Consider the following 27,438-nt stretch of genomic DNA (forward strand, 5'->3'; position numbering starts at 1 on the left):
TATGGTTGCTGGATAATGCCTTCTGCTGGGTGAGATGGTGCAGAAGGAGATGGGGGGCTCCTCTGCCACATAGAGGACACCAGTGTGGAGCGTCACTTGCTTGTGTGACCCCCGAAGTGAACTGACTGGATCTCTGAATCATACTTGCAAGTGATGTGTGATTAGAATATTGAAACAGTTATACAATGCAAAGTATTTTTTTATATAATTGTTGAGGGTTTTATAAAACATTACGTTGAGAAAAAAGTTTGTGCTGTTATTGGCGTTATCGTCACTGGGGTTACCAGCAAGAACAGTGACGATAACACCAGTGACAAATCTGCAGACAAGATGGCATATCTAAGATTGTGGCCACTGTGGCTCAAATCACACTTCTTAAATAGTAAATAAATGACTTAATCATGCAATTTTATCAATAATTTTAATCCAATTTCCTTTCTCCTTACTATAAACTGTATAACAAAAGTAACACATCTTAAGTCCCCACATGAAATTACCAAGTTAATCATGAAATTGTTGACATATGAAGAGAGAGTGCACACTCACCATGTGCTTTTCAAAACAGTCTCATCTCCAATGAACCTTTGACCCAGGAAGAACTTGGCAAGGATGTTGCATTTTCATACATTTTAACACAAGTGACATGAAATTGAGGGACAGCTATTACTTGTAAATTGCATGCTCTACAATATCTAAAAAATTTTTTTGCAATATAACTGTCTTACATATGGTTTATTAATAATAAAACACTTAAATATGGAAAGCCACCATTTTCGTAGACTGACCTGCTTGGGTTATTGATGCTGGGTTATTGGTGCTTGGTTATTGAGATATGACTCAGTGGGTCAGATCAAAAGACTGAAGGTATTGTTTAGTAGGGGTGTGGCTTTCAGATAGTTATTTTTAGCCAGCTGTGAGAGTAAATGTCAATCCTGTTAATCTGTTCTGTTGTATCACATGTTAAGGTTGAACTAAGGTTGAGCTTCAATGACGTTCCCTAAAAGCCTATGTAAATCCCATTGTTGTGATGCAACAAGGTGGTATACCTTAATATGCAATATGGTTGTATAAATTATTATAATATGTAATAAATAATCAGAATATTCTAGAATGTGCAAAATAAAAAATACAAATCGCCTAAATTAAATGCAGTATGTACACTTAACATAATGAACAGAAATGACATACTACTTGTCAAACAGAGAACTGATACTGTATACTGGTTGTTAGGTTGGGATTGGCGTGGGGGGTCCGTGGGTGGTTTTTACATTTTTGGGGGAATCCCTCATGTCTTACTCATTGGTAGGAAGAAGGTGGATCCAAATCAGATGTTCGGTACTATATTTATTTAAAATGATCTGAATCCTATAAATGAAAATTGAGAATTTGGGTGCAATCAATTAGCTTAATTTCTCTGAGATAAAATTCAATTTCAACAAAATAATGTTTCAAGAATGCCAATCTTACCGGTTTCTAACTACATAAATAATTTCAGAACATTCTGTGATGGTGGGTGTAATGCCTTGCTGAAGTGACATGCAATGACTCTCCTGTCTGTGGCTGCAGCCCCCAGATCCTAACCCTGCTGGCCTGACTGAGCAGTGGAAGCAGAGGACCAGGTGAAAGAGACAGGCTCAGATAAGATAATATTCATCCCCCCTATTGAGGCATGAAGCAGACAGCAGGGGAGCTGGCAGGCTATATGGTCACAGAAGAATATCCAGCCAGCCAGAGCCTGTCGAGGATGCATCCCAAATGCATCCGAAAAAACTAGATCACCTTTACCCCACACACAGAAACGCATACATAGCTCTCCCTTGCCCTCCATTTGGCTAATCTGACCAAAACTCTATCCTTCTAATTCCTTTTTACAAGCATAAACTCAAAAACAGGAATTGCCAGTGATGTGCTTAAAACGGAAGTGGTCCGATGAAGCGGATACTAAGCTACAGGACTGTTTCACTAGCACACGCTGGAATATGTTCTAGGATTCATCCGATAACATTGAGGATTTTTACCACCTCAGTCACCGGCTTCATTAATAAGTGCATCGACGACGATGTCCCCCCAGTGACTGTACGTACATATCTCAACCAGAAGCCATGGATTACAGGCAACATCCGCACTGAGCTAAAGGCTAGAGTTGCCGCTTTCAAGGAGCGGGACACTAATCCGGATGCTTATTTATTTTATTTATTTATTTTATTTCACCTTTATTTAACCCGGTAGGCAAGTTGAGAACAAGTTCTCATTTATCTTGGCCAGGTCGCAATTGTAAAGCAAAGCACTTCGACAACATACAACAACACAGAGTTACACATGGAGTAAAACAAACATACAGTCAATAATACAGTAGAAAATAAGTCTATATACAATGTGAGCAAATGAGGTGAGATAAGGGAGGTAAAGGCCATGGTGGCAAAGTAAATACAATATAGCAAGTAAAAACACGAATGGTAGATTTGTAGTAGAAGAAAGTGCAAAGTAGAAATAATGGGGTGCAAAGGAGCAAAATAAATTAAATAAATAAATACAGTAGGGGAAGAGGTAGTTGTTTGGGCTAAATTATAGATGGACTATGTACAGGTGCAGTGATCTGTGAGCTGCTCTGACAGCTGGTGCTTAAAGCTAGTGAGGGAGATAAGTGTTTCTAGTTTCAGAGATTTTTGTAGATTTTTGTAGTTCCAGTCATTGGCAGCAGAGAACTGGAAGGAGAGACAGCCAAAGGAGGAATTGGCTTTGGGGGTGACCAGAGAGATATACCTGCTGGAGCGCGTGCTACAGGTGGGTGCTGCTATGGTGACCAGTGAGCGGAGATAAGGGGGGACTTTACCTAGCAGGGTCTTGTAGATGACCTGGAGCCAGTGGGTTTGGCGACGATTATGAAGCGAAGGCCAGCCAACGAGAGCGTACAGGTCGCAGTGGTGGGTAGTATATGGGGCTTTGGTGACAAAACGGATTATAAGAAATAAGAAATTCAGCTACGACCTCCGATGTGAGTAAGACCTTTAATCCTTTGACACGTACGAACACACGGTGTGATCATTCTGCAGTGGTCCCTGCAGTGTACGCTCAAACCGGTGTGATTAGAACACTTCACTAAAACGTCTAGTTATGATTGACGAAACAGTCAGCGTTTGAGCTCGCCACACTGTTTTTTCAAATAAACATTTTGCACAAACTCAGTCTTTACAACATTGTGTCATCAATGTGAACAGTTTATTTTTGGATGCAGATGTTCAGACATTCACAGAAGTAGCAACAGCATAACACAATTCTCAACCAAATCTGAAAAAAATGTAGACTGCAACCGAGTAAAGAGTGAGATAACACAAGCGGTCATATTTAGCCAACTCTTGGGTGATAGAAACCATAATATGAATTAGCGTATAGCAATTACTATTTACAATTCATCACATCATGGGTGAGCTCACCAGTGATCGAAATAATTGAGTAAAATTATGGTGGGTAGTTTATGCACGCCGCCATGATTGTTTTTCTTCGTCAATCAAAGATGAGAAGATTAGTTGGGTTTGTTTGCAGAATGCATGTTGAAGGCGAAGGGGGTGTGTCGTCTACCTTCATTCACTTTCCATCATTAATTTCTGGAAGTTTGCTTGAAAGACGAGTGAACCATCCCTTAACCTCATTTGGCTATAACATCTTTGGTCTGACAGACATTTACGTGACACCCAGAATGCATTGAATGATGTCAACAAACATGGCTTCACACATAGCTGGCAAATAGCTTAGCAGTAGCTCATCATAAATCAGTACAACCTTCAAAAAAGTACTTTACACGCGTGTCCATTACAATCTATGCAAGAATCAACATTTTTGATTAGTCAACAGTACTTGAAAATGTGAATAAAACAGAAAATAAATAAATGATTACCACACAAAACATTTTCTAATAGTTATTTGTTGATACAAGTTGCCCGTCCTGGTGTTATGATAACTGATGACAGAAGGTTTGTTTATGCTTCTACCAGTGGCTAGATGGAGAAGCTAGGCCTACAACAGCTCTATCTATCTATCTATCTATCTATCTATCTATCTCTCTAACTGTAGCATTGTAGCTAAGCCTAACCCTTTTCCTAACCTTAACCTCATTCTCTTAACCTCCTATGTTAATTCACCTAATCTACCACGTTAATTATCCTAACCTGCTATGTAAACAAACCATCTGTGGAGACAAATCATCAGTATCACCACACCGGCAGCCAATCACGTCACCCCTGACACTCACTTGGAGACAGTGTTGTTGATTACAAGACCATGGTGATTGCCTACGGAGCTGTGAAGGGAACGGCACCTCCATACCTTCTGGCTCTGATCAGGCCCTACACCCAAACAAGGGCACTGCGTTCATCCACCTCTGGCCTGCTGGCCCCCCCTACCTCAGTTCCCGTTCAGCCCAGTCAAAACTGTTCGCTGCTCTGGCACCCCAATGGTGGAACAAGCTCCCTCACGACGCCAGGACAGCGGAGTCAATCACCACCTTCCGGAGACACCTGAAACCCCACCTCTTTAAGGAATACCTAGGATAGGATAAAGTAATCCTTCTAACCCCCCCCCCCCCCCCTTAAAAGATTTAGATGCACTATTGTAAAGTGGTTGTTCCACTGGATATCATAAGGTGAATGCACCAATTTCTAAGTCGCTCTGGATAAGAGCGTCTGCTAAATGACTTAAATGTAAATGTAAATGATTATGTATGTAGCTGTAGCAATAGCAATGTATTTCAAAAGGAGACAACTGTCCCTCTGAAGTCATAGGTCCCTCTGAAGATGCTGGTGGTGATGTAGTCAGACCAACAGTGGGTGAAGTACAGTTAGTCTGCGATAGTTGGAAGGTCTCCAGCCATTTCACCCCTCCTGGCCCTGCAGTTGGCTTTGATGAGTTCTAGTCTGGAGTGCAAAGCCACCTTTAGGCAGGGCAGAGCTATGCAGGCCAAATACAGGCCAACGCAATGGTCATGATAAGGTCAGCCTGGGCAGCTTCAGGATATAACACAAGGTAATACCTATTTGACGGAATTAGCATTTGCATTGTTTTATAGAATTAATTGAAAAATGCGAGAGCCTGAAGTTCCTCGTTGTCCACATCACTAAGGAATTATCATGGTTCACACACACACACCAACACAGTCACGAAGAAGGCACGACAACACTTCTTCCCCCTCAGCAGGCTGAAAAGATTTGGCATGGGCCTTCAGATGCTCAAAACGTTCTACAGCTGAACCATTGAGAGCATCTTGACTGGCTGCATCACTGCTTGGTATGGCAACTGCTTGGCATCCGACCGCAGGACGCTGCAGAGGGTAGCTCCCTGCCATCCAGGACCTCTATACCAAGGGGTGTCAGAGGAAGGCCCCCAAAAAATTGTCAGACTCCAGCCACACAAGTCATAGACTGTTCTCTCTGCTACTGAACAGCAACTTTTGGCTCATCACATACTGTATACTGCTGCTACTGTTTATTATTTATACTGTTGCCTAGTCACTTTATCCCTTCCTATATTTACATATTACCTCATACCCCAGCACATCTACTCGGTTACCGGTACCCCATGTATATAGCCAAGTTATCGTTGTGTATTTATTTCTTGTGTTATATTTCTATTATTTATATTTGTCTCTCTCTGCATTGTTAGGAAGAGCCTGAAAGCATTTCACTGTTCGTAAACAACAGGTGTAGACTAAGCATGTGACAAATAACATTCGATTTTGTTTGAAATGGCACCCTATTCCCTTTATAGTGCACCACTTTTCATCAAAAGTAGTGCACTATAATAGGGAATAGGTTTTTATTTGGGATAGTCCCAGAGACTTCAACATCTAAAACACCACATTCCAGAGATTATAACACTCGGCTCTCTACTGCAGATCTGCATAATGCTGGGAAGAGAAAGGAGCAGAGAAGGGCATGATTCCTCTGATCAAATTTCACTATTGCAGACATCTACAGTGTAGTCCGCGTATTTTATAGCACTATTTATTTTCTGTCATATTAATTTGATCCCAGTGTATGTAAACAGTTTAACTTCCAAACTAAAATGTTGATATTTTGGTGAAAAAACTAACTGGGAAGGAGTTTGACTGTGTCTATTGGAAAAGATCAGAACAACGTGCCAGAGAAAGGAGTGAGGAGGAGATTGTGAACGAGTGGGAGAAGATAACTTCAGTATGTACTGATAATGAAGTGTTCGTAGATTAGGAGGTGTGTGTGAGAGAGAGTGAAAGAGTGAGAGTGTGTGAGTGAGAGAGAAAGAGAGAGACAAGGGGGTGCAATGAAGCTGGAAGGAAATATAGTGTGACGGTTTACAGTGAGTCTGTGACTATGGTTATAGAGGCTGGGAATAGATACGTGTGAGTGGGAAAATTAGGTCAAGACTGACTGACTGAACTGAGCAGTAGCGGCAGCACTACAGAGCACAGCATGGGTCGATGTCTTCTTACAAACCTCTGAAGTGCCATAGGCCACAACACACCGGCAGAATAGGTGCCAGGAGAAAATTCTGTGTTTACATCCGGCACCGTATAAGACTTCTTACACTATCTTATGGGGATGGCATCCTTTTAACTAAAGCAATAACATTCTCTCTTCATCTCGTCTCACTTCGGTTATGGGTACTGTATACACAACACTAAGGGCAGGATTCAATCCAATGTCAAGTGCGTAACACGGCACGATGGGATTGTATCCCGACCTAAATGCCAAACACTGAATAACATGTAGTTGCTGGTTTAATACTGAGTGGATGTCCTTCAATCAGTCAGGTAGCCATAACTCCTCTCGTCTGCCAAAACAATGTTGAGGTACTCTCATTTAGCCCGCACAGTTCTGTTTTAAATCAGGACACCCCCTGTGAGGATTCTTAATTATTGTGCCTCTAGATGTCTCACCACCATGACTCATACATATTCATTCTTTCTTTCTTTCTGGTTTCTTTTTCACACCCTTCGGCGAGTCTTTGAAGTTGTATTCTGAAATTGTCAGTCTGCTGCTCAGATGAAAGTAGGGAGCCGTCTTGCTTTTGCCTGTTTTTTTGTCAGAGGTTGTTGTGTTGTAAAGCTCAGCTCTTTACATGGAGAAGAAGAAGAAAAAGAGGGAGACTGTTTCAACTGGTATCAACTCCAGTCTGATGTTGGAAGAGCAGAAGTTTCCAAGCCACATAGGGAGTGTGATTTGGATAGAGCATCTCCAATCTTCAAACCATGACCGTAGGGTGTAATTGGGTTTCTTCCCCCTGGTCTGAAATGACATCTCCTTTGCAGTGCCTCTCTCCCCAACGTTGTCTCAGAGCATTTCGTATTATTCTGTACACAAATCCGAAACACTACGTTTAGTATGATATGTTACGTTTCATATGGTATGTATTCATTTGTGGATGTCCGTCACCCATTTCTTACGAACAAAAATATAAATACAACATGTAAAGTGTTGGTCCCATGTTTCATGAGCTGATTATTTTTTTGTTTATGCTTATTTCTATCAAACGTTTTGCACAAATGTGTTTACTGTACATCCCTGTTAGTGAGCATTTCTCCTTTGCCAAGGTAATCCATCCACCTGACACGTATGGCATATCAAAAAGCTGATTAAACAGAATGAAGTTTACACAGGTGCACCTTCTGCTGGGGACAATAAAAGCCTACTCTAAAGAAATGCCGTTTTGTCAAACAACACAATGCCAAATTTTGAGGGAGCGTGCAATTGGCATGCTGACTGCAGGAATGTCCACCAGAGCTGTTGCCAGATAATGAAATGTTCATTTCTCTTCCATTTGCCACCTCCAACATTGTTTTAGATAATTTGGCACTACGTCCAACCGGCCTCACAACCGCAGACCACGTGTAACCACGCCAGCCCAGGACTTCACCTGCGGGATCATCTGAGACCAGCCACCCGGACAGGTGATGAAAGAGTATTTCGGTCTGTAATAAAGCCCTTTTGTTGGGGAAAAACTCATTCTGATATGCTGGAAGGGTTAGCTAACATGTTAAATAGTTGCAAAGTAGCTAAAAAGTAGTAAGTAGTTGAAAAGTTGCAAATGAGCTAAAATGCTAAAGTTGTCCGTGATGAGATTCTAACTCGCAACCTTTGGGTTGCTAGACGTTTGCGTTATATACCCACCAACCAACCACCCTACTTACATTTTTGCCTTAAGTAACCATCTGTCTTATGTAACCATTCCAAAAGTTAAATATTATACTAATGTCCTGCATTTACATTTACTGTGTTACGTCTAGTCTCCCCCATTGTAGTACCTTTCTTCACATTTGCGGTGCCTCTCTCCCCCATTGTGGTGCCTCTCTCCCCCATTGCGGTGCCTCTCTCCGCAATGGGGGAGAGACTTCACGGTTGTCAGCAGGCCCCAATAAGGCCAGTCAGAGAGACAGAGGCACTGAGTCTTCTCAATCACTCCACTGAGCTCAGATTGAGACAATAGTATGTGTGGGTGGCGGTGAGAGCGCACCTGTGTGTTCAAGCATGTTAATAATGAATTAATTTCAAAGCTGCGAAATGCTTGACGAAGGAGAGCTTTATGGGAATAACAATCCTAGATGATTGTGAGAGAAAGACTATCTCATATCATACCGTGGAGGATGGTTCAACATATTTACAACATTAGATAGTGTTGCTACAACACAGGATATCCATCAAGTAAACAATGTCTATACTGGTTTACAGTGGATATACTGTACATTTCTGATTTGGAACATATTGTATATACAGCATTCTTGTGATCCTAGATGTATCAAATGCTTTGGACATTCCAGCACATTGCAGAACTGAGTTACTGCACTTGCAGATAATACAATTACAAACATTGTGTCTGATTGGGATGTTTAGTTCATTCCAAGTTTGGGCTTGAAGCAGAGGTTATCCTGGTATGTTGCATACTGTAGCTCCCTTGCAGTCAAGTGAACTAGAAATCACATTTCCTTAAACACTTTGGGTGAAGGCCGGAACTTAAAGTTTAGACAAAAAGCAGTAGGGCACGGTGGGGTAAATTGAGCAATTTTTTAACAATCAGCATCAATCTGTCAAGGGAAATATAGTATTCTTTCTAACAAGGATATCTACATATATTTCAGGATGTTGTGTATTCCTGGAGATAAATCAGAATTCAGGTAAACATTACAGTTTGAAAACATAGCTTGTCCAAAACAAAGTTGTCTCGGGTAAGGGGTAGGCCTACATTGAGCCGTGGGACAGGGTAAGTTAAGCCACCTACACATTTCTGTAATGAATTAAATTACAAATCACTTCCAATAACTTTTAATCACTTTTTTTAATCACACACATTTTAACACAGGCTTAACACCTAACAAACAATTTGTACTTTTTTAAAACACTTTTAACATACAGTGGGGGACAAAAGTATTTGATTCCCTGCTGATTTTGTACGTTTGCCCACTGACAAAGAAAGGATCAGTCTATAATTTTAATGGTAGGTTTATTTGAACAATGAGAGACAGAATAACAACAAAAATATCCAGAAAAACATGTCAAAAATGTTATCAATTGATTTGCATTTTAATGAGGTCAATAAGTATTTCAGATAATATTTTTGCAGGAATCTCCTTGCGAATGATTTTGCCGAAGATTGTATCTCCGCAGGCCTGGGCGTTTTTTGTCCAGTATTTTTTGTTTTTTTGTTGTGCGCCTATTTTGTTATTTTTATTAAGTGAAGTGTTAATTATTATTATCAAAATATAGGACAAAACACACATCACGACAAGAGACACCACAACACTACATAAAGAGAGACCTAAGAAAACAACATAGCATTGCAGCAACACAACATGGCAGCAGCCCAACATGGTGGCAGCACAAAACATGGTACTAACATCGGGCACAGACAACAGCACAAAAGGCAAAAAGGTAGAGACAACAATACATACGCAAAGCAGCCACAACTGTCAGTAAGAGTGTCCATGATTGAGTCTGAATGAAGAGATGGAGATAAAACTGTCCAGTTTGAGTGTTTGTTGCAGCTTGTTCCAATCGCTAGCTGCAGTTGAGACATGGATTGTGTATGTGTGCCATTCAGAAGATTCAAAAGATTTATTGTAAGTGCGTTTGAACGAGGTATGGTAGTAGGTGCCAGGCACACCGGTTTGTTTCAAGAACTGCAATGCTGCGGGGTTTCTCACGCTCAACAGTTTCCCGTGCGTATAAAGAATGGGTCACCAACCAAAGGACACCTAGCCAACTTGACACAACTGTGGGAATAATTTCATTCAACATGGGCCAGCATCAGTGGAACGCTTTCCACACCTTTTAGAGTCCATCTCCGGACAATAAAAAACATGGAATAATGTATTTAACCTTTATTTAACTAGGCAAGTCAGTTAAGAACAAATTCTTATTTACAATGATGGCCTACACCTCTGCAAATTGGGGGGGGGGGGGGTGCAACAGGAAAGTGTTCCTAATGTTTGGTATACTCATCGTATAGAAACGCAGGAGAAATCATGTTTTTGACTCCAATGGGTCTTTAAGGAGGCGAGAGTAAGATAAAGTTAGCAATATAGACTTATGGTTGTGGGTTTAAGAGAGAGAGGGATATAAATTATTGTAGGATTAAAAAGACTGCAAAGGATGAGCTTTAGAGAAATCAGAAGTGGGAGAAGAAACGGTAGGAAGAAAAACAGCAAACGTGGGCTACGTTTGTGTAAAGCCTGTCGCATGCATCCCAGTTGAAACAGTTTGAGCATATACACTGCTCCAAAAAATTAAGGGAACACTTAAACACATCCTAGATCTGAATGAAAGAAATAATCTTATTAAATACTTTTTTCTTTACATAGTTGAATGTGCTGACAACAAAATCACACAAAAATAATCAATGGAAATCCAATTTATCAACCCATTGAGGTCTGGATTTGGAGTCACACAAAATTAAAGTGGAAAACCACACTAAAGGCTGATCCAACTTTGATGTAATGTCCTTAAAACAAGTCAAAATGAGGCTCAGTAGTGTGTGTGGCCTCCAAGTGCCTGTATGACCTCCCTACAATGCCTGGGCATGCTCCTGATGAGGTGGCGGATGGTCTCCTGAGGGATCTCCTCCCAGACCTGGACTAAAGCATCCGCCAACTACTGGACAGTCTGTGGTGCAACGTGGCGTTGGTGGATGGAGCGAGACATGATGTCCCAGATGTGCTCAATTGGATTCAGGTCTGGGGAACGGGCGGGCCAGTCCATAGCATCAATGCCTTCCTCTTGCAGGAACTGCTGACACACTCTAGCCCCATGAGGTCTAGCATTGTCTTGCATTAGGAGGAACCCAGGGCCAACCGCACCAGCATATCGTCTCACAAGGGGTCTGAGGATCTCATCTCGGTACCTAATGGCAGTCAGGCTACCTCTGGCGAGCACATGGAGGGCTGTGCGGCCCCCCAAAGAAATGCCACCCCACACCATGACTGACCCACCGCCAAACCGGTCATGCTGGAGGATGTTGCAGGCAGCAGAACGTTCTCCACGGCGTCTCCAGACTCTGTCACGTCTGTCACGTGCTCAGTGTGAACCTGCTTTCATCTGTGAAGAGCACAGGGCGCCAGTGGCGAATTTGCCAATCTTGGTATTCTCTGGCAAATGCCAAACGTCCTGCACGGTGTTGGGCTGTAAGCACAACCCCCACCTGTGGACGTCGGGCCCTCATACCACCCTCATGGAGTCTGTTTCTGACCGTTTGAGCAGACACATGCACATTTGTGGCCTGCTGGAGGTCATTTTGCAGGGCTCTGGCAGTGCTCTTCCTGCTCCTCCTTGCACAAACGTGGAGGTAGCGGTCCTGCTGCTGGGTTGTTGCCCTCCTACGGCCTCCTCCACATCTCCTGATGTACTGGCCTGTCTCCTGGTAGCGCCTCCATGCTCTGGACACTACGCTGACAGACACAGCAAACCTTGCCACAGCTCGCATTGATGTGCCATCCTGGATGAGCTGCACTACCTGAGCCACTTGTGTGGGTTGTAGACTCCGTCTCATGCTACCACTAGAGTGAAAGCACCTCCAGCATTCAAAAGTGACCAAAACATCAGCCAGGAAGCATAGGAACTGAGAAGTGGTCTGTGGTCTCCACCTGCAGAACCACTCCTTTATTGGGGGTGTCTTGCTTATTGCCTATAGTTTCCACATGTTGTCTATTCCATTTGCACAACAGCATGTGAAATTTATTGTCAATCAGTGTTGCTTCCTAAGTGGACAGTTTGATTTCACAGAAGTGTGATTGACTTGGAGTTACATTGTGTTGTTTAAGTGTTCCCTTTATTTTTTTGAGCAGTGTATTATGATGACATTTTAGTTCGTTTTGATGTCAGGCAGGGTTTTTTTTCCCGGCTGTTCGCGCACACATTTTTTCTTGAGGAAAGTCGAAGTTCGGTAGCCAAAGTCTACGACCTTTCATTGGTGATTGGTCAACAGTAGGGGATGGGAACTTTGGACGGGATTCTTCCATTAAGTGTTTGTTGTCATTTAACGAGAGCACAGCAGCAGCTACGCCCTACTAGATTTCATGAAGTACTGCACCAAGTATCTTAGCTAGACGTAAAATTGTGGAACTAAAACATCCTCTGCAAAAATGTAAACATTACAGATCTCTTGATTTATCTTAGATAAATTCTGATAATTTTGAGGAAGCATTACTAGTTATGTTGTTGCACGGTGGCTCAAGAGAGATTAACAGCAGCAATATTGCCGTTTTTTTTTCAAGTTTTTCAAGCAAAGGTCTTTAGGGAGTATGCGAGCACATACAGTCGCTTCACCTAGCCAAGTTCTGCTGGGCGCAAACCGAACCTATGTATGCGGATGACTCTTAAGAATCCACCCCTTTCTTTAAATTTTCGCCTAAAATTACATACCCAAATCTAACTGCCTATAGCTCAGGCCCTGAAGCAAGGATATGCATATTCTTGGTACCATTTGAAAGGAAACACTTTGAAGTTTGTGGAAATGTGGAAGAAATGTAGGAGAATATAACACAATAGATCTGGTAAAAGATAATACAAAGAAATAAAACAACCGTTCTTTTGAAATGCAATATTAACATATTTGAAATGCAAGAGAAAGGCCATAATGTATTATTCCAGCCCAGGTGCAATTTAGATTTTGGCCACTAGATGGCAGCAGTCTATGTGCAAAGTTTTAGACTGATCCAATGAACCATTGCATTTCTGTTCAGAATTTTAGGTCAAGCCTGCCCAAATGTGCCTAATTTGTTTATTAAAGGAAGCGTTTCACCTTATTAAAACTAGAATTCAGTTCACGTAACAGGATTGAGGGACAGACGTAAATGAATCACTAATCACTTGAAATAAAAAAAAATCTTCAGAAATGACTTGTCAAAGCAAGAACATCCCTTTACAATGATGGTGAAAACATGGAGAAATTTGGGGGTTAAGTGGGTTAAAACCTTCCTAGAAGTCGTAAAAACATGACAAGGGACATGTTAAAATTGAGATTTTTGGCACTTTAGCAAGTCTTTATTGAAATAAAAAATCTGATTTATTGAATTTTCCATGTTGTCTATACTTAAGGGCTCTTCATCTAATATAACAGGCTTTTAAAACGCAATATTGGTGCACAATTTCTTCTTAAAATATCAAAGGGACGCAAACTGTACAAAATGTATTAGCTGAACAACCCACCTACCCTGACCATTGGCCACACAGTAAGAATAGCAGTCAACCAACCCAGCACCATTCCATTTAGCCTTCTAGAACCCTTACAGAACACTGACCACAGAGTAAAGAACTTCAGACAGTCACCAACCAAACTGTTATAACCAAGGAGAATAAAACATCTACTGTGATTGGCTTCTAAAAGCAGGACAGTGTGTGCAGCAGCAGTGTTGACAGACAGTGTCCGCCAGGCAGCATGGTTTTCAAATGAGGGGAAATTAGAAAGTTGGTCACGAGGCAATTTACAGCTGTTAATTATGCAACGCAACCACTCTGCATATTTAACAACCTGCCTGAGAGGCAGTGATTTACTCCATATTGGATGTCTAAATGACTGTACTGTGGTGTGTGTGTGTGTGTGTGTGTGTGTCTGGTTCGCTTGCCTGCGTGCGTATGGGGTTAGGATTCCGAACAACGTCTGAGACTTACCTCCTTGTCTGAGACTAACCTTGACAGCTATAGAGAGAAAGGGATCAACTGAAGTAAAGTTGTCTGTATTTACAGGCTATAATATAATGAAAGCCAATAGATTTTCCATTGAGGGTGGTTGGTCAGAGGAGGCATAATGTCACTGGCACGTCCATGAGGCTGGAGAACAAAGGAGACTGTGTAGCTTTCAAAGATATCCCTCTGGGCTGCATCCAGCCTGCCAGTAGCCCTACTGTGCCTAAACAGACTAAACAGACTGGTCCCAATACATTTGCCATTCTCTCTGGACTGAACCCTTTTACTGTGTCTTTTACTTGTTAAGATGGTTCTAAAACGTCCCAATTGGTGATGTTTGTATAATAAAAATGTTTGTCAATAACTGGAATTTAAGCAAAGAGTGATGACGCAATATATATATTTTTTTTTATCTGAATCTCACATTTCCATGATTGCTACAAGTTGGCCTCATTGCTAATGTATTCCTATAAAGACTGTTGATAAAAGGGTGGATTGGAATCTCTGTCTAAACCTTGGGTGTTTGCATAGTGATTATATATCTTATATCTTCAGACTTTCACAGAGTCTGCCTGCTGCTACAGTAATTCAGCCCAGGAATGACAGTATTAGCAAACGCAAGATGTTGTCTGGGGGATATGTTCAGATTAAACAGAACCAGAATGAGGCAGGGAAACACTCAAAGTGAAAAACATGGCAAAAATCACAAGGAAATAAAAACCTATAATGGAAGATCTTATCAGCACAACAGATCCGTTTCTTCTTGCCAACTGATTGCTAAAAACTGCAAAGCTAAATCATTTGCGGATGCGGTATTGTGAGTGTACCCATAGATATCAGCTTTCCCTGCACACATAAATGAATTGAGAAGATCTAATGTCTGATAGTGAAAATGAGAGCAGTTGCAGGCAGCAGCCAACCAAAACAGTATACAGAAGCCCACCCTAAGCACTGGAGCATGGCCTGCCCTCACAGCCACATAGCAAGGCAGCATAACCTATTATGTGGCCATGGAAAGTGGCAGCTGTAGGTGGCTTTATATTCTGGAGTGGTGAGATGGTGGGGGTGGCGGGGAGGGTTTAGAAAGTCCTGCACTCTGACATTCTATGTGAATTCCAAGGCATTCCAAACATTCCGTAGGCAGACTCAGAGGCCCCTGACACGCTCTCCAAAACCCACAAGAATGGAATGGACAGTGACACCATGACACACACGCATACGGAAAGTATTCAGATCCCTTTACTTTTTCCACATTGATCCTTAGAAAACCCTTTTGCAATTATGTTAGCACAGCTGAAAACTGTTGTTCTGATTAAAGAAGAAATAAAACTGTCCTTCTTTAGACTGGTTGAGTATCTGGAGCGTCAGCATATGGGGGTTCGATTACAGGCTCAAAATGGTCAGAAAACAAATAACTTTCTTCTGAAACTCGTCAGTCTATTCTTGTTTTGAGAAATGAAGGCTATTCCATGTGAGACATTTCCAAGAAACTGAAGATCTCGTAAAACGCTATGTACTACTCCCTTCACAGAACAGCGCAAACTGGTTCTAACCAGAATAGAAAGAGGAGTGGGAGGCCCCGGTGCACAATTGAGCAAGAGGATAAGTACAATAGTGTCTAGAAACAGACGCCTCACAAGTCCTCAACTGGCAACTTCATTAAATTATACCCGCAAAACACAAGTCTCAACGTCAACAGTGCTGGCCTTCTAGGCAGAGTTACTCTGTCCAGTGTCTGTGTTCTTTTGCCCAACTTAATCTTTTATTTTTATTGGCCAGTCTGAGATATGGCTTTTTCTTTGTAACTCTGCCTAGAAGGCCAGCATCCCGGAGTCGCCTCTTCACTCTTGACGTTGAGGCTGGTGTGGGCCTCTGTACGCCTATGTAGATATTCCATTAAAAAAAATCTGCCGTTTCCAGGTACAATAGTTATTTACAACATTAACAATGTCTACACTGTATTTCTGATCAATTGGATGTTATTTTAATGTTACATTTTTTTGCCTTTCTTTCAAAAACAAGGACATTTCTAAGTGACCCCAAACTTTTGAACGGTTGTGTGTGTGTGATATATATATATATATATATATATATATATAGTGGCTTTTGCCTGAAGTTTGGACAAAACAAGCCACAGATCTGGTTTCTGGGAAAGAAACTTGTTTGTTGTTTTAGCAATTAATGAATGCGTTTTCCTTCAAATCTCCCTTTTTTTTGACAGGATGACATCTCTTGGAGGATAATTGACATATTTACATGAGTGAGTCTCCAGTTGAGAAGGGTATAATTTCCACAGCAGCACGTTCAGTCTCTATTTGTGGAACCAAACTTTGAGCCAATCCAGTCCATGCTGTCTTCAGGTCACTGATTTACTCTACTGCTATTCCTTCATGCTCTCTCTCTCCATTTCTTTCTCTCTCTCTCTACCTCCCTCTCTCTGTCCTTCTGTCTCTTTCCTCCCCTCTCTACTCCCCTCCACTTCCTATCTCTCCCTCTTTTGATGAACTGCCGGGCCATACATAAGGGAGACTGGAGGTATGGGGCCCTTTGTGGGAAATGAATGGGAGATTGATTGCAGAGAGAACAGTGTTATACTTCAAAAAACCAGAGTTGAGACCAGGGAGAAGGAAAGAGAAACAAGAGGGATTGGGTGGGAGATGAGCAGACAAGTACCACCTGGCACCTGTTGATATGTATGATGCAGTAGATTGATAGAAGAACTGATAGACAGAGTGACCAAACAGACAGACGGTGAGAAGCATGAAAATAAACAGACAGAATGACTTTTTTGTTCCTTCTCTCTCACTTCCAAGAGGAGAAATACTTCTAAGAGCACATATTTTGTGCTTTACCATACAATAATATATGATATAGCCTCTCAAGCGAATAGGATCAATTTCACAGCTTTGGTTTAGCTTTTGCTGTTGGTTTCTGGATAACTCGTAAATCGTCTGAAACAGTGAAATATTACCTATGCAAGGCTCCATCTGAACCTCATCCTTCATACTAGGATTTAAAGCATGCAAAACAGAACATATAGCCCTATTAAAGTGATACACCACTCCGTTTTTATAGTTTACTGTGCTACTTGCGTCGGCTCTCTCCTTCTCTCATCAAGCCCCACCCACAGTCACTCAATGAGCGCAGTTGTTGTTGCTCGACCACGAGATCATTTGCTGACCGTTCACTCTTTAGTCTGCATGATTACAGCAGATGCAACAATATGTTGATGACAACAATGCAGCTTTCCACTTTGCTTCCTAATATAAATCCTCAAGTGTTCCATAATTATACTATTAGTTTGTGTATCTTACTGTCTGCAAACAGCTAGTTTGTCTATTCTTATCAAGTTGCTAAAATAAATTGTGTTAGCTGCTTATGTTAATTGCTATTAAGTTGGCTAGCTAGCTAATAAATGTACTGAGTCAATACAGCCTCACACAAGTGCTGGTGTAGGCCAGCATGTTGTTTGTGCAATGGTATATTCTAAATCAGAGAGGAATAGGTGAAGCATGAATGTTAGCTACATGAAGAAAGAGAAAACATTTAATGTAGCCAAAGATTATATGGTCCTACTCCCCTGGAAACACTGACCAACACTTTTGTTCCTACCCTGTCACAATAATGCCTCAATAGAGATCCTATTAGCTAGTATTCTAATTCCCAGCCTCTTGGTTGTTTCATGTCAAACAACACTGTATTCAAAGTGCCCTCTATTACATTTGAACTATAGAATGTTGCATTGTTGGCGCTAGAAACATAAGCAATTTGCTGCACCTGTGATAACATCTGCAAAACTGTGTACACGACCAATAAACATTGAATTGATTAAGAATGACAAATCATTCTATTTCCTTGATTCCAACAGTTCACCCAAAAGTGTTGATCTAAATCGCAAGTCAAATCGCAATTACAATATTTGGTAAACAATAAGGCCAACATTTTTTGCCCATATTGTGCAGCTCTACGTGGCAGTAAACAGAGTGTGCAAAGCTGTCATCAAGGCAAAGAGTGGCTAAAATCTCATAAAACATACACTTTTTTGGTTACTACATGATTCCATCTGTTATTTCATAGTTTTGATGTCTTCACTATTATTCTACATGTAGAAAAAAAATAGTCAAACTAAAGAAAAACCCTGGAATGGGTAGGTGTGTTCAAACTTTTGACTGATACTGTATGTCTTGCCACCCTAGGGTCATGCACACCTCATAATGTTTAACTTGTATTATTCAAAAACATAAAATACCAGCATACTGGCCAAAATTGGAAAAATATTGTGATATGTTATTTTGGCCATAACGCCCAGACCTAGGGTAGAATTATTAGCTTGCTCGCTCCTTTAGCTCAACCCACTACCATGCCGCAATCATCCTAGAAAACCGGTAAGTATTCAGACCCCTTGACTTTTTCCATATTTTGATACATTACAGCCTTCAAAAATGGATGAAGTACATTTTTTCTCTCATAAATCTACACACAATAGCCCATAATGGCAATCACAGAGGTCAGACGTTTCTTGTAGTTGGCCACCAGGTTTGCACACATCTCAGGAGGGATTTTGTCCCACTCCTCTTTGCAGATCTTCTCCAAGTCATTAAGGTTTCGAGGCTGACGTTTGGCAACTCGAACCTTCAGCTCCCTCCACAGATTTTCTATGGGATTAAGGTCTGGAGACTGGCTAGGCCACTCCAGGACCTTAATGTGCTTCTTCTTGAGCCACTCCTTTGTTGCCTTGGCCGTGTGTTTTGGGTCATTGTCATGCTGGAATACCCATCCACGACCCATTTTCAATGCCCTGGCTGAGGGAAGGAGGTTCTCACCCAAGATTTGACGGTACATGGCCCCGTCCATCGTCCCTTTGATGCGGTGAAGTTGTCCTGTCCCCTTAGCAGAAAAACACCCCCAAAGCATAATGTTTCCACCTCCATGTTTGACGGTGGAGATGGTGTTCTTGGGGTCATAGGCAGCATTCCTCCTCCTTCAAACACGGCGTGTTGAGTTGATGCCGAAGAGCTCCATTTCGGTCTCATCTGACCACAACACTTTCACCCAGTTGTCCTCTGACTCATTCAGATGTTCATTGGCAAACTTCAGACGGGCATGTATATGTATTCTTGAGCAGGGGGACCTTGCGGGCGCTGCAGGATTTCAGTCCTTCACGGCGTAGTGTGCTACCAATTGTTTTCTTGGTGACTATGGTCCCAGCTGCCTTGAGATCATTGACAAGATCCTCCCGTGTAGTTCTGGGCTGATTCCTTACCGTTCTCATGATCATTGCAACTCCACGAGGTGAGATCTTGCATGGAGCCCCAGGCCGAGGGATATTGACAGTTCTTTTGTGTTTCTTCCATTTGCAAATAATCTCACCAAATGTTGTCAACTTCTCACCAAGCTGCTTGGCGATGGTCTTGTAGCCCATTCCAGCCTTGTGTAGGTCTACAATCTTGTCCCTGACATCCTTGGAGAGCTCTTTGGTCTTGGCCATGGTGGAGAGTTTGGAATCTGATTGATTGCTTCTGTGGACAGGTGTCTTTTATACAGGTAACAAGCTGCGGTTAGGAGCACTCCCTTTAAGAGTGTGCTCCTAATCTCAGCTCGTTACTTGTATAAAAAGACACCTGGGAGCCAGAAATCTTTCTAATTGAGAGGGGGTCAAATACTTATTTCCCTCATTAAAATGCAAATTAATTTATAAAATTTTTAACATGTGTTTTTCTGGATATTTTTGTTGTTATTCTGTCTGTCACTGTTCAAATAAACCTACCATTAAAATTATAGACTGATCCTTTCTTTGTCAGTGGGCAAACGTACAAAATCAGCAGGGGATCAAATACTTTTTTCCCCCCACTGTACCATGGCTATGCCTCCATGGGATGACAATGCCCCATCCACAGGGCACGAGTTGTCACAAATTGTTTGATGAGCATGACAACGATGTAAACCATATGCCATGGCCATCTCAGTCACCAGATCTCAACCAAAGATTGTCTATTATATTGACAAGACAGCTGTAACAATGGAAATAGATGTCCTCAAAGATAGAAGGCAGGCAAGAGGAGGAGAGATCAGGTGGGACCATTCTAGCCAATGAAAGGACAGATAAGCGTGTGAACAACAGGCCATGTTTGTATCTGTGCCACAATGGTGTCTGTGACAGCATGGGCAGCACCATTGAGGCTTAGTCCATTTTCTTATTCATTGGCTGATTGCTACCAACTCATAGCCAGTTGACAACTTTAAAAAATGGTGGAAGCCCTCAATGGCAATGTGCATGGTAAACCGATTATATCCAGTGGCGACCCGTCATTCAGGGCAGGTGGGCCACATTTCTTTGGGGGGGGGCTTTCCCGGTTTTGCATGTTATTTTGGCATTAATACGTGTCACATCAGTTTGTAAACAATGTAGAACAATATATATATATCATTGAGCTAACCTGTTAGGGCTAGGGGGCAGTATTGACACGGCTGGATAAAAAACATACCCGATTTAATCTGGTTACCACTCCTACCCAGTAACTAGAATATGCATATACTTATTACATATGGATAGAAAACACCCTAAATTTTCTAAAACTGTTTGAATGGTGTCTGTGAGTATAACAGAACTCAAATGGCAGGTCAAAACCTGAGAGATTCCTTTACAGGAAGTGGCCTGTCTGACCATTTGTTGAACTTCTTTTCCATCTCTATCATTTACTAAGGATCTCTGCTCTAACGTGACACTTCCCACGTCGTCCATAGGCGCTCAGAGCCCGGGAAAAAACAGAATGTCGTCATTCCAGCCCCAGGCTGAAACACATTATCGCCTTTCTCAAGTGGCCGATCAAGGGACACTGGCTTATGCGCATGACCCCGACCGCCCCCGCCTTTGGGATTTTTTCCTCTGTTTGCCGAAAAGGAGATTCCCTGTCGGAATATTATCGCTTTTTCACGAGAAAAATGTCGTAAAAATTGATTTTAAACAGCGGTTGACATGCTTCGAAAGTACGGTAATGGAATACTTAGAATTTTATTGTCACGAATTGCGCCATGCGCGCGACACTTCTTTACTATTTCGGATAGTGTCTGGAACGCATCGAACAAAACGCCGCTATTCGGATATAACGATGGATTATTTTGGACCAAACCAACATTTGTTATTGAAGTAGCAGTCCTGGGTGTGTATTCTGACGAAGACAACAAAAGGTAATCAAACTTTTATAATAGTAAATATGATTATGGTGAGTGCTAAACTTGCCGGGTGTCTAAATAGCGAGCCCGTGATGCCTGGGCTATGTACTTAGAATATTGCAAAATGTGCTTTCACCAAAAAGCTATTTTAAAATCGGACATATCGAGTGCATAGAGGAGGTCTGTATCTATAATTCTTAAAATAATTGTTATGCTTTTTGTGAACGTTTATCGTGAGTAATTTAGTAAAATGTTAGCGAATTCCCGGAAGTTTGCGGGGGGTATGCTAGTTCTGAACGTCACATGCTAATGTAAAAAGCTGGTTTTTGATATAAATATGAACTTGATTGAACAAAACATGCATGTATTGTATAACATAATGTCCTAGGGTTGTCATCTGATGAAGATCATCAAAGGTGAGTGCTGCATTTAGCTGTCTTCTGGGTTTTGGTGACATTATATGCTAGCTTGAAAAATGGGTGTCTGATTATTTCTGGCTTGGTACTCTGCTGACATAATCTAATGTTTTGCTTTCGTTGTAAAGCCTTTTTGAAATCGGACAGTGTGGTTAGATTAACGAGAGTCTTGTCTTTAAATGGCTGTAAAATAGTCATATGTTTGAGAAATTGAAGTAATAGGATTTTTAAGGTTTTGAAAATCGCGCCACAGGATAGCAGTGGCTGTTACGTAGGTGGGACGAATTCGTCCCGCCTAGCCTAGAGAGGTTAATAAAGCCACATACAAACATGGTCTCTTTTTTTGTTTTCTTGAGTAAGGCAGCCTATCTCAGTGCTTTCTGTGGTGGTGGTGGTGATACAAGCCAGCAGAAAATACAGAGCGTTGAGACGTGATTGGCTCAGTGTTCTGTCACTCATGGGGACAGAACATCACCGCCAAGTCTAAGGGTAGAGCTACATTAGAAGTGCCCATCCTAGAAGGCACAAGGTCATTGGCCACAGATAAAATGATGTCAAATCACGTTATATCTAGTGGCTTTGATTGTACTGATCATGTCAATATCATACTTCAATATCTTAGCAAGCAGTTATCATCATGAATCAAATCGACAATCTTCTGGCAAATCCTTTTTAATCCTTGTCATATGAAGAGAAATAATGAAGAAATTATAGATAAAACGTATCGGTGCTCATCGGCCATAAACAACAAGTTGGAAATCGCGAATTCAACAATGAGTGGTTTGGAAGGAATCAGTGGCTTGCAAAGCAATCACTAGCCTGCTACTTAGTGGATTAGCAGTGTGGTCACAAGTCTAAGATTAAAGGGTCTCTTTTCCTAGTTTAAAATTATAAACATTGAACATTGGCCATGCTGTCAATGAAGCATGATTTGTGCCGCGCTCAAAACAACAACTTAACTCAGAACTGCAAAATCTGACAGTGAGTTCAAGACAACTGGGCACTTGGGAAAACTTTCATTCAACTGAGAATTGTAAATTCGGAACTTGGGCTCCTTTCTAGATCTACGACCTGAAGATCACTGACATCATCATGATTATACACCCCCCCCCCCGAGTTCCCAGTTGTCTTGAAAGCACCATACCTTCACAGAATGCCAGACTTTGATGACAAAGTTTGCCCTCGAAGGACCACCGCGCCACCTTCAAGTGAGCACAGACCAAGTCCAAAAATGTCTTGTATGATGCTGCATAAATTATGTAATATGCCAGGGAGATATGTATACTGTAGCTAAGAAAGTAATAATACGTGTATGTTGTGTAGTAAGCTGTTAGTAGCCCATGTGCCTCACCCTAATAATTTGGTATATTTTCACCTCTTAATTTCACCTACTGTTCTGACTTGGTGTACATGTAGCCTATAGACTGTTTTTGAGAAATGTAATCATCGAACATTGTAAGAGCTTTCATTGTCTGTTTATATGCCCCCTTTATTTATCCTACGGTTCTGACTTGGTGTACAGGTAGAAGACTAAGAACAGCCCATGTTCTGAATTCTGTTGGTGTACATTTCAAAAGTGCTGAACAAATTTATATTGACTACGTCCGTCTTAGCTCGCTCAATGTCTCTTATCCGCTTGTTGTCCCCTTATGCCATATTTTGTACACCGCGATTGTCAGTAGAAACCATATTTGTGTAAGCAAGTCAGCCATATCAGCTATGTTTTTTTAAAAGGCAGTAAATGAGGCTGAATGAACTATTTTGCTGCCAGACAAGGCTCCGCTGATAGCCAGGTGTAGCAGTGGTAGCTGCCGTTGGGACTGCTGTTGGGACTCTGCTGTTGGGACAGCTTTATGTAGGCCCTAACAGTTTATGGGCACCGTTTGTCACCATTATAGTGCAATTAATGTATTGTGTAGTGGCTTTGCTGGCATGCATCCCACAATATTTTTTTTTGCCCCACCAAGATTTACATGCTAAAAATTGCCACTGGTTATATCCATGATGATTCCTCTATCTCTATGACAGAAGGCATAACGCCCAGATAAGTTGTATTTAACGTCGCCGAAACACCACGGGCATCCAGTAATATATCAGTGCTTTTATAACTTAACCATTACAAAATGTCTATTCGATCAAATAAGCTTTACGTAGCAAATTGGCAATTACATTTTTTTGTTGACCAAATTCAACACTTCCTCATTGACCTCCATACAAAAATTCCTCACTTCATGGGCTTATTTTTGTGGACAAATTTAGGGTGGAGTAAAACCTCTCACTTGGTCTCTTCCACTCTGTCTTAAACCAACTGAACACTAATGGGAGATTCTGGACAGCGTTTTCCACCACCATAAAAAAAACACCAAATGATGGAATTTCTGGTGGAAGAATGGTGTAACATACTGTAAGAATATGTTGAAGATAAATACACAACGCAGAGACAGAGGACTAGAGGTCAAAAGGACGAAAGGTCAAAAGGACGAGAAGTCAAAAGAGTAATAACGATCAATAGAAAGTGCTTTTTCTGTAATAGGGGATTAATGAGCAAAGGGTCAGAAACATGGGAGGAATATGTCTTCTGAAATAGGATACTTGTTATTTGACCATTGGCTAGTTTTATTGCAAGGAATTCTAATTGGTCAACCACAGGCTAGGGCTGGGTTATAAAACTACATGTTGTCCCTTTGTTCTGGGGAGAGAATCACTGGAGAGAACCACTGGAGAGAATCACTAAGAGCATCACTAAGAGCATCACTGAGGACAGGGGAGCATGACCATCTACTTCCAAGCATGATTTGTCCTTTTTGAATACACCTATTTTCCTCCCCCTGATTTGCCTTGTGGTCTGTGTTATTAAAGAATAACATAAATTGCTAACAATACCTCCAATGGAGTTCCAGACACTTGTAAAATCTATGCCAAGGCACATTGCTGTTCTGGCTTGTGGCGGCCCAACACCCTATTAAGACACTTCATGTAGGGGTTTCCATTATTTGGCAGATGCCTGTATATTTAGTATTATAGCTAATATTCTCATTCTTGTCCATGTTGTTTTCATACTTTTTATGTGTATCGCTTTGGCAACATTGCCCTCGTCATTCATGCCATTAAAGCATACCGAATTTGAGAGAGACAGAGCGAGGACTCCAAGGCCCTGATACGCAAGCATGAAGAGGTCACACTTAATCAACCCCAGTCCCCCACACTGGCTGAATGAAAATAGCGGTCAAAGTCTTTATACAGATGGAGGAGAGGGGGATGAGTGCATGAGGGGGAAGAGAAGCAGTATGCTCTGATTTAATGCTGAGGCCTTTCCTCTATAAGAGGCATTTTACTTTAGAGGACACACACCACATGTTGAGTGTGTTGCATCTGGATCAGGAAGTCCCCACCATCACCACCTCATTTCTCTCTCCTCAGACCCCCAAGGTTCGAAAAAATAAGACAAACAGTGAAACCAAGAAAAACGTTGTGGAGTCGCTGTTCAGCCCAGCTTCATTCTATTAAATCATATCAAGATAACATTCTACACCCATTGGTGGAGGAGTCAGTCTACTCATTATTGTATCCATCCATCAATCCATCCTTCCACCCATCCAATCTTCAAATCACTTAAAAACCAACAGCGCAATGATTTTAACTTACCCCCTACAAACTGGATGCCCCCGGCCACCCGTCCAATGGTCCTGGAGATGAGGTCAGATACACAGCAGCCCATCAGGGCCGTGAGGGACACCAGGAGCAGCAGGCCACAGCCCACCCCTGTCACCACCGTACAGATCCTCCACTCCAGACTGGGGATACCCTGAAACGAGGCGTAACGCCCGCACTGCTCCAGCATCACCGTGGCCTGGTGAACCTCATCACGCACCGGGTACGAGCACCGCCGGAAGGTCCCAAAGGAGACCGGTTTACCCATCTGGGACCCTAGGAGCCAGTATGGCATAAAGAAACCCACACAGGAGGCCGCCGCACACAGGAAGGAGAGCAGAGCCCACACCACGCCCGCACATGTCAGGCTAGAACCCATATCTCAGTATCTCAGTGACCAGCAACAACGATGACCCCAATTTTTTTTTTTTTTTATCCCACAGAAGTTGTTTGCTTTTATCAGCAGCTCTGTTGTTGATGAATAATGTCCAGGCTAGCACCAGCAGTGTTCCTCATCCAGCCTCTTCTCTGTATGATGACCCCTGGTGAGAGAGAGAGGGAGAGAGAGAAAGACCGAGGGAGAGAGAGAGAAAGACATAGGGAGAGATAGAGAAAGACCAAGGGAGCAAGACAAGAGAGAGACCGAGTGAGGGGGAGAGAAAGAGAGACCGAGTGAGGGAGGGAGAGAGACCGAGTGAGGGAGGGAGAGAGAGACCGAGTGAGGGAGGGAGAGAGAGAGAGAGAGAGAGAGAGAGAGAGAGAGAGATTGGATTTGAGGTACAGACAGGAAAAACAACTATACTGTCACTGGATACATGAAGGTTAGTACCCCATGGGGAATAACATCAGATTAAGGGATCATTAACTAAAAAAGACTTACAGTGCTATTAAATAATGCAAGTGGCAACTCTTGACTTTGTTAATGTGCCCTTAATTTCAACGGGTGATTCATTTTAACAATACATACGTGTAATTATTTACATAGGTAATAATTATAATAGCTTCCTACATAAGTACAATACTGCATATGAGCTTTAAAATTCAGACGTGCTAAGCCTTAGCCTACTAATAATAACCCAAGGCAATCAAGGCTATTTTTAGAATGTAATGGCCTGACAAGTCTGCAGTGTTTATTTCCATAACAAAAGTTGCTAAATATAAACATAATTACCGCTCAGGCATAGATGTCCGTGTGTTCATAGATATTTCCTAATTCCTTTCATCTCGGCACCATAGGCGCTTAATTTCGAAGCAAACATACATTGTGTCGAGCATTCTATTCTATTCTTGTAACGCAAGGGAAAGTTTTCAAAAATCTTACGTTTCAATTCCTCAACGTGATCCCAAACGTGTAGGTGAGAGGTGGATTTCAAAGTTCAATGTAATTGATAAAGAGCAGAGCAACAAGACTTCAATAAAGTGCCCACCGTCGGTACAGCTCTCGTTTATCGAAAAAAAATATACAATATGTCAAACTCGCTCAGTTACTATAGGCAAAGCGGTCCGCGTTCTGGAGTTAACGGGAAACTGAAAACACCTCTGTCCCAATGCAGTGACCAGAGCAACATTCCTTGGCTTCGAAGTGAGTGACGACGACGTCGGCTTGAACACAATTATTCTGTGAGCAGCAGAATGAGGGTTGGTTTCTGTTTGCCTACTGCGGTTGCAGCTTGGTCTCATAGACTAGACGTAACACAGTACATTTAAATCCGGAACAATCAATTTAGTATGTTACATATGGTATGGTTACATGAGACAAAAGGTTATTTAAGGCAAAAACGAACAGCCTGGTCTCAGTCTAGACGTAACATAGTAAAGGTAAATCCAGGACAATCAAATGTATATAAGATGTTACGTTTGGTATGGTTACATAAAACAGAAGGTTACTTAAGGCAAATAGGAAAGGAGGTTGGTTGGTCGCAATCTAGTCCCAGAGCATTTCTCATTATTCTGTATGTAAATCTGAGAAACTTAATTTAGTATGATATGTTACGTTTTGTATGGTTTGTATTAATTTGGGGATGTCCATCAGCCATTTTATGTGTTACAAATTACAA

General features: G+C 41.8%; 1 protein-coding gene across 3 annotated transcripts in view; it reads right to left on the reverse strand.

Annotated features, from left to right (window-relative positions):
- Positions 1-27,055, reverse strand: part of lhfpl6 (LHFPL tetraspan subfamily member 6) — a 61,544-nt gene extending 34,489 nt beyond the window's left edge. The window contains exons 1-2 of one of the 3 annotated variants that reach the window (XM_014195872.2): positions 26,703-27,055; positions 25,376-25,923 (exon numbers count right to left, since the gene is read on the reverse strand). In XM_014195872.2, the coding sequence (XP_014051347.1) occupies positions 25,376-25,760 (385 nt within the window). In that variant the 5' untranslated portion in view covers positions 25,761-25,923; positions 26,703-27,055. Of the gene's footprint in view, positions 1-25,375; positions 25,924-26,552 lie in introns of all 3 variants that reach the window. The other 2 variants (XM_014195871.2, XM_014195873.2) reach the window with 2 other exon arrangements.
- Between the last annotated feature and the right edge of the window lie 383 nt (positions 27,056-27,438).

This window comes from Salmo salar, chromosome ssa04 (genome assembly GCF_905237065.1).
Source record: "Salmo salar chromosome ssa04, Ssal_v3.1, whole genome shotgun sequence".
Classification (NCBI taxonomy): domain Eukaryota; kingdom Metazoa; phylum Chordata; class Actinopteri; order Salmoniformes; family Salmonidae; genus Salmo; species Salmo salar.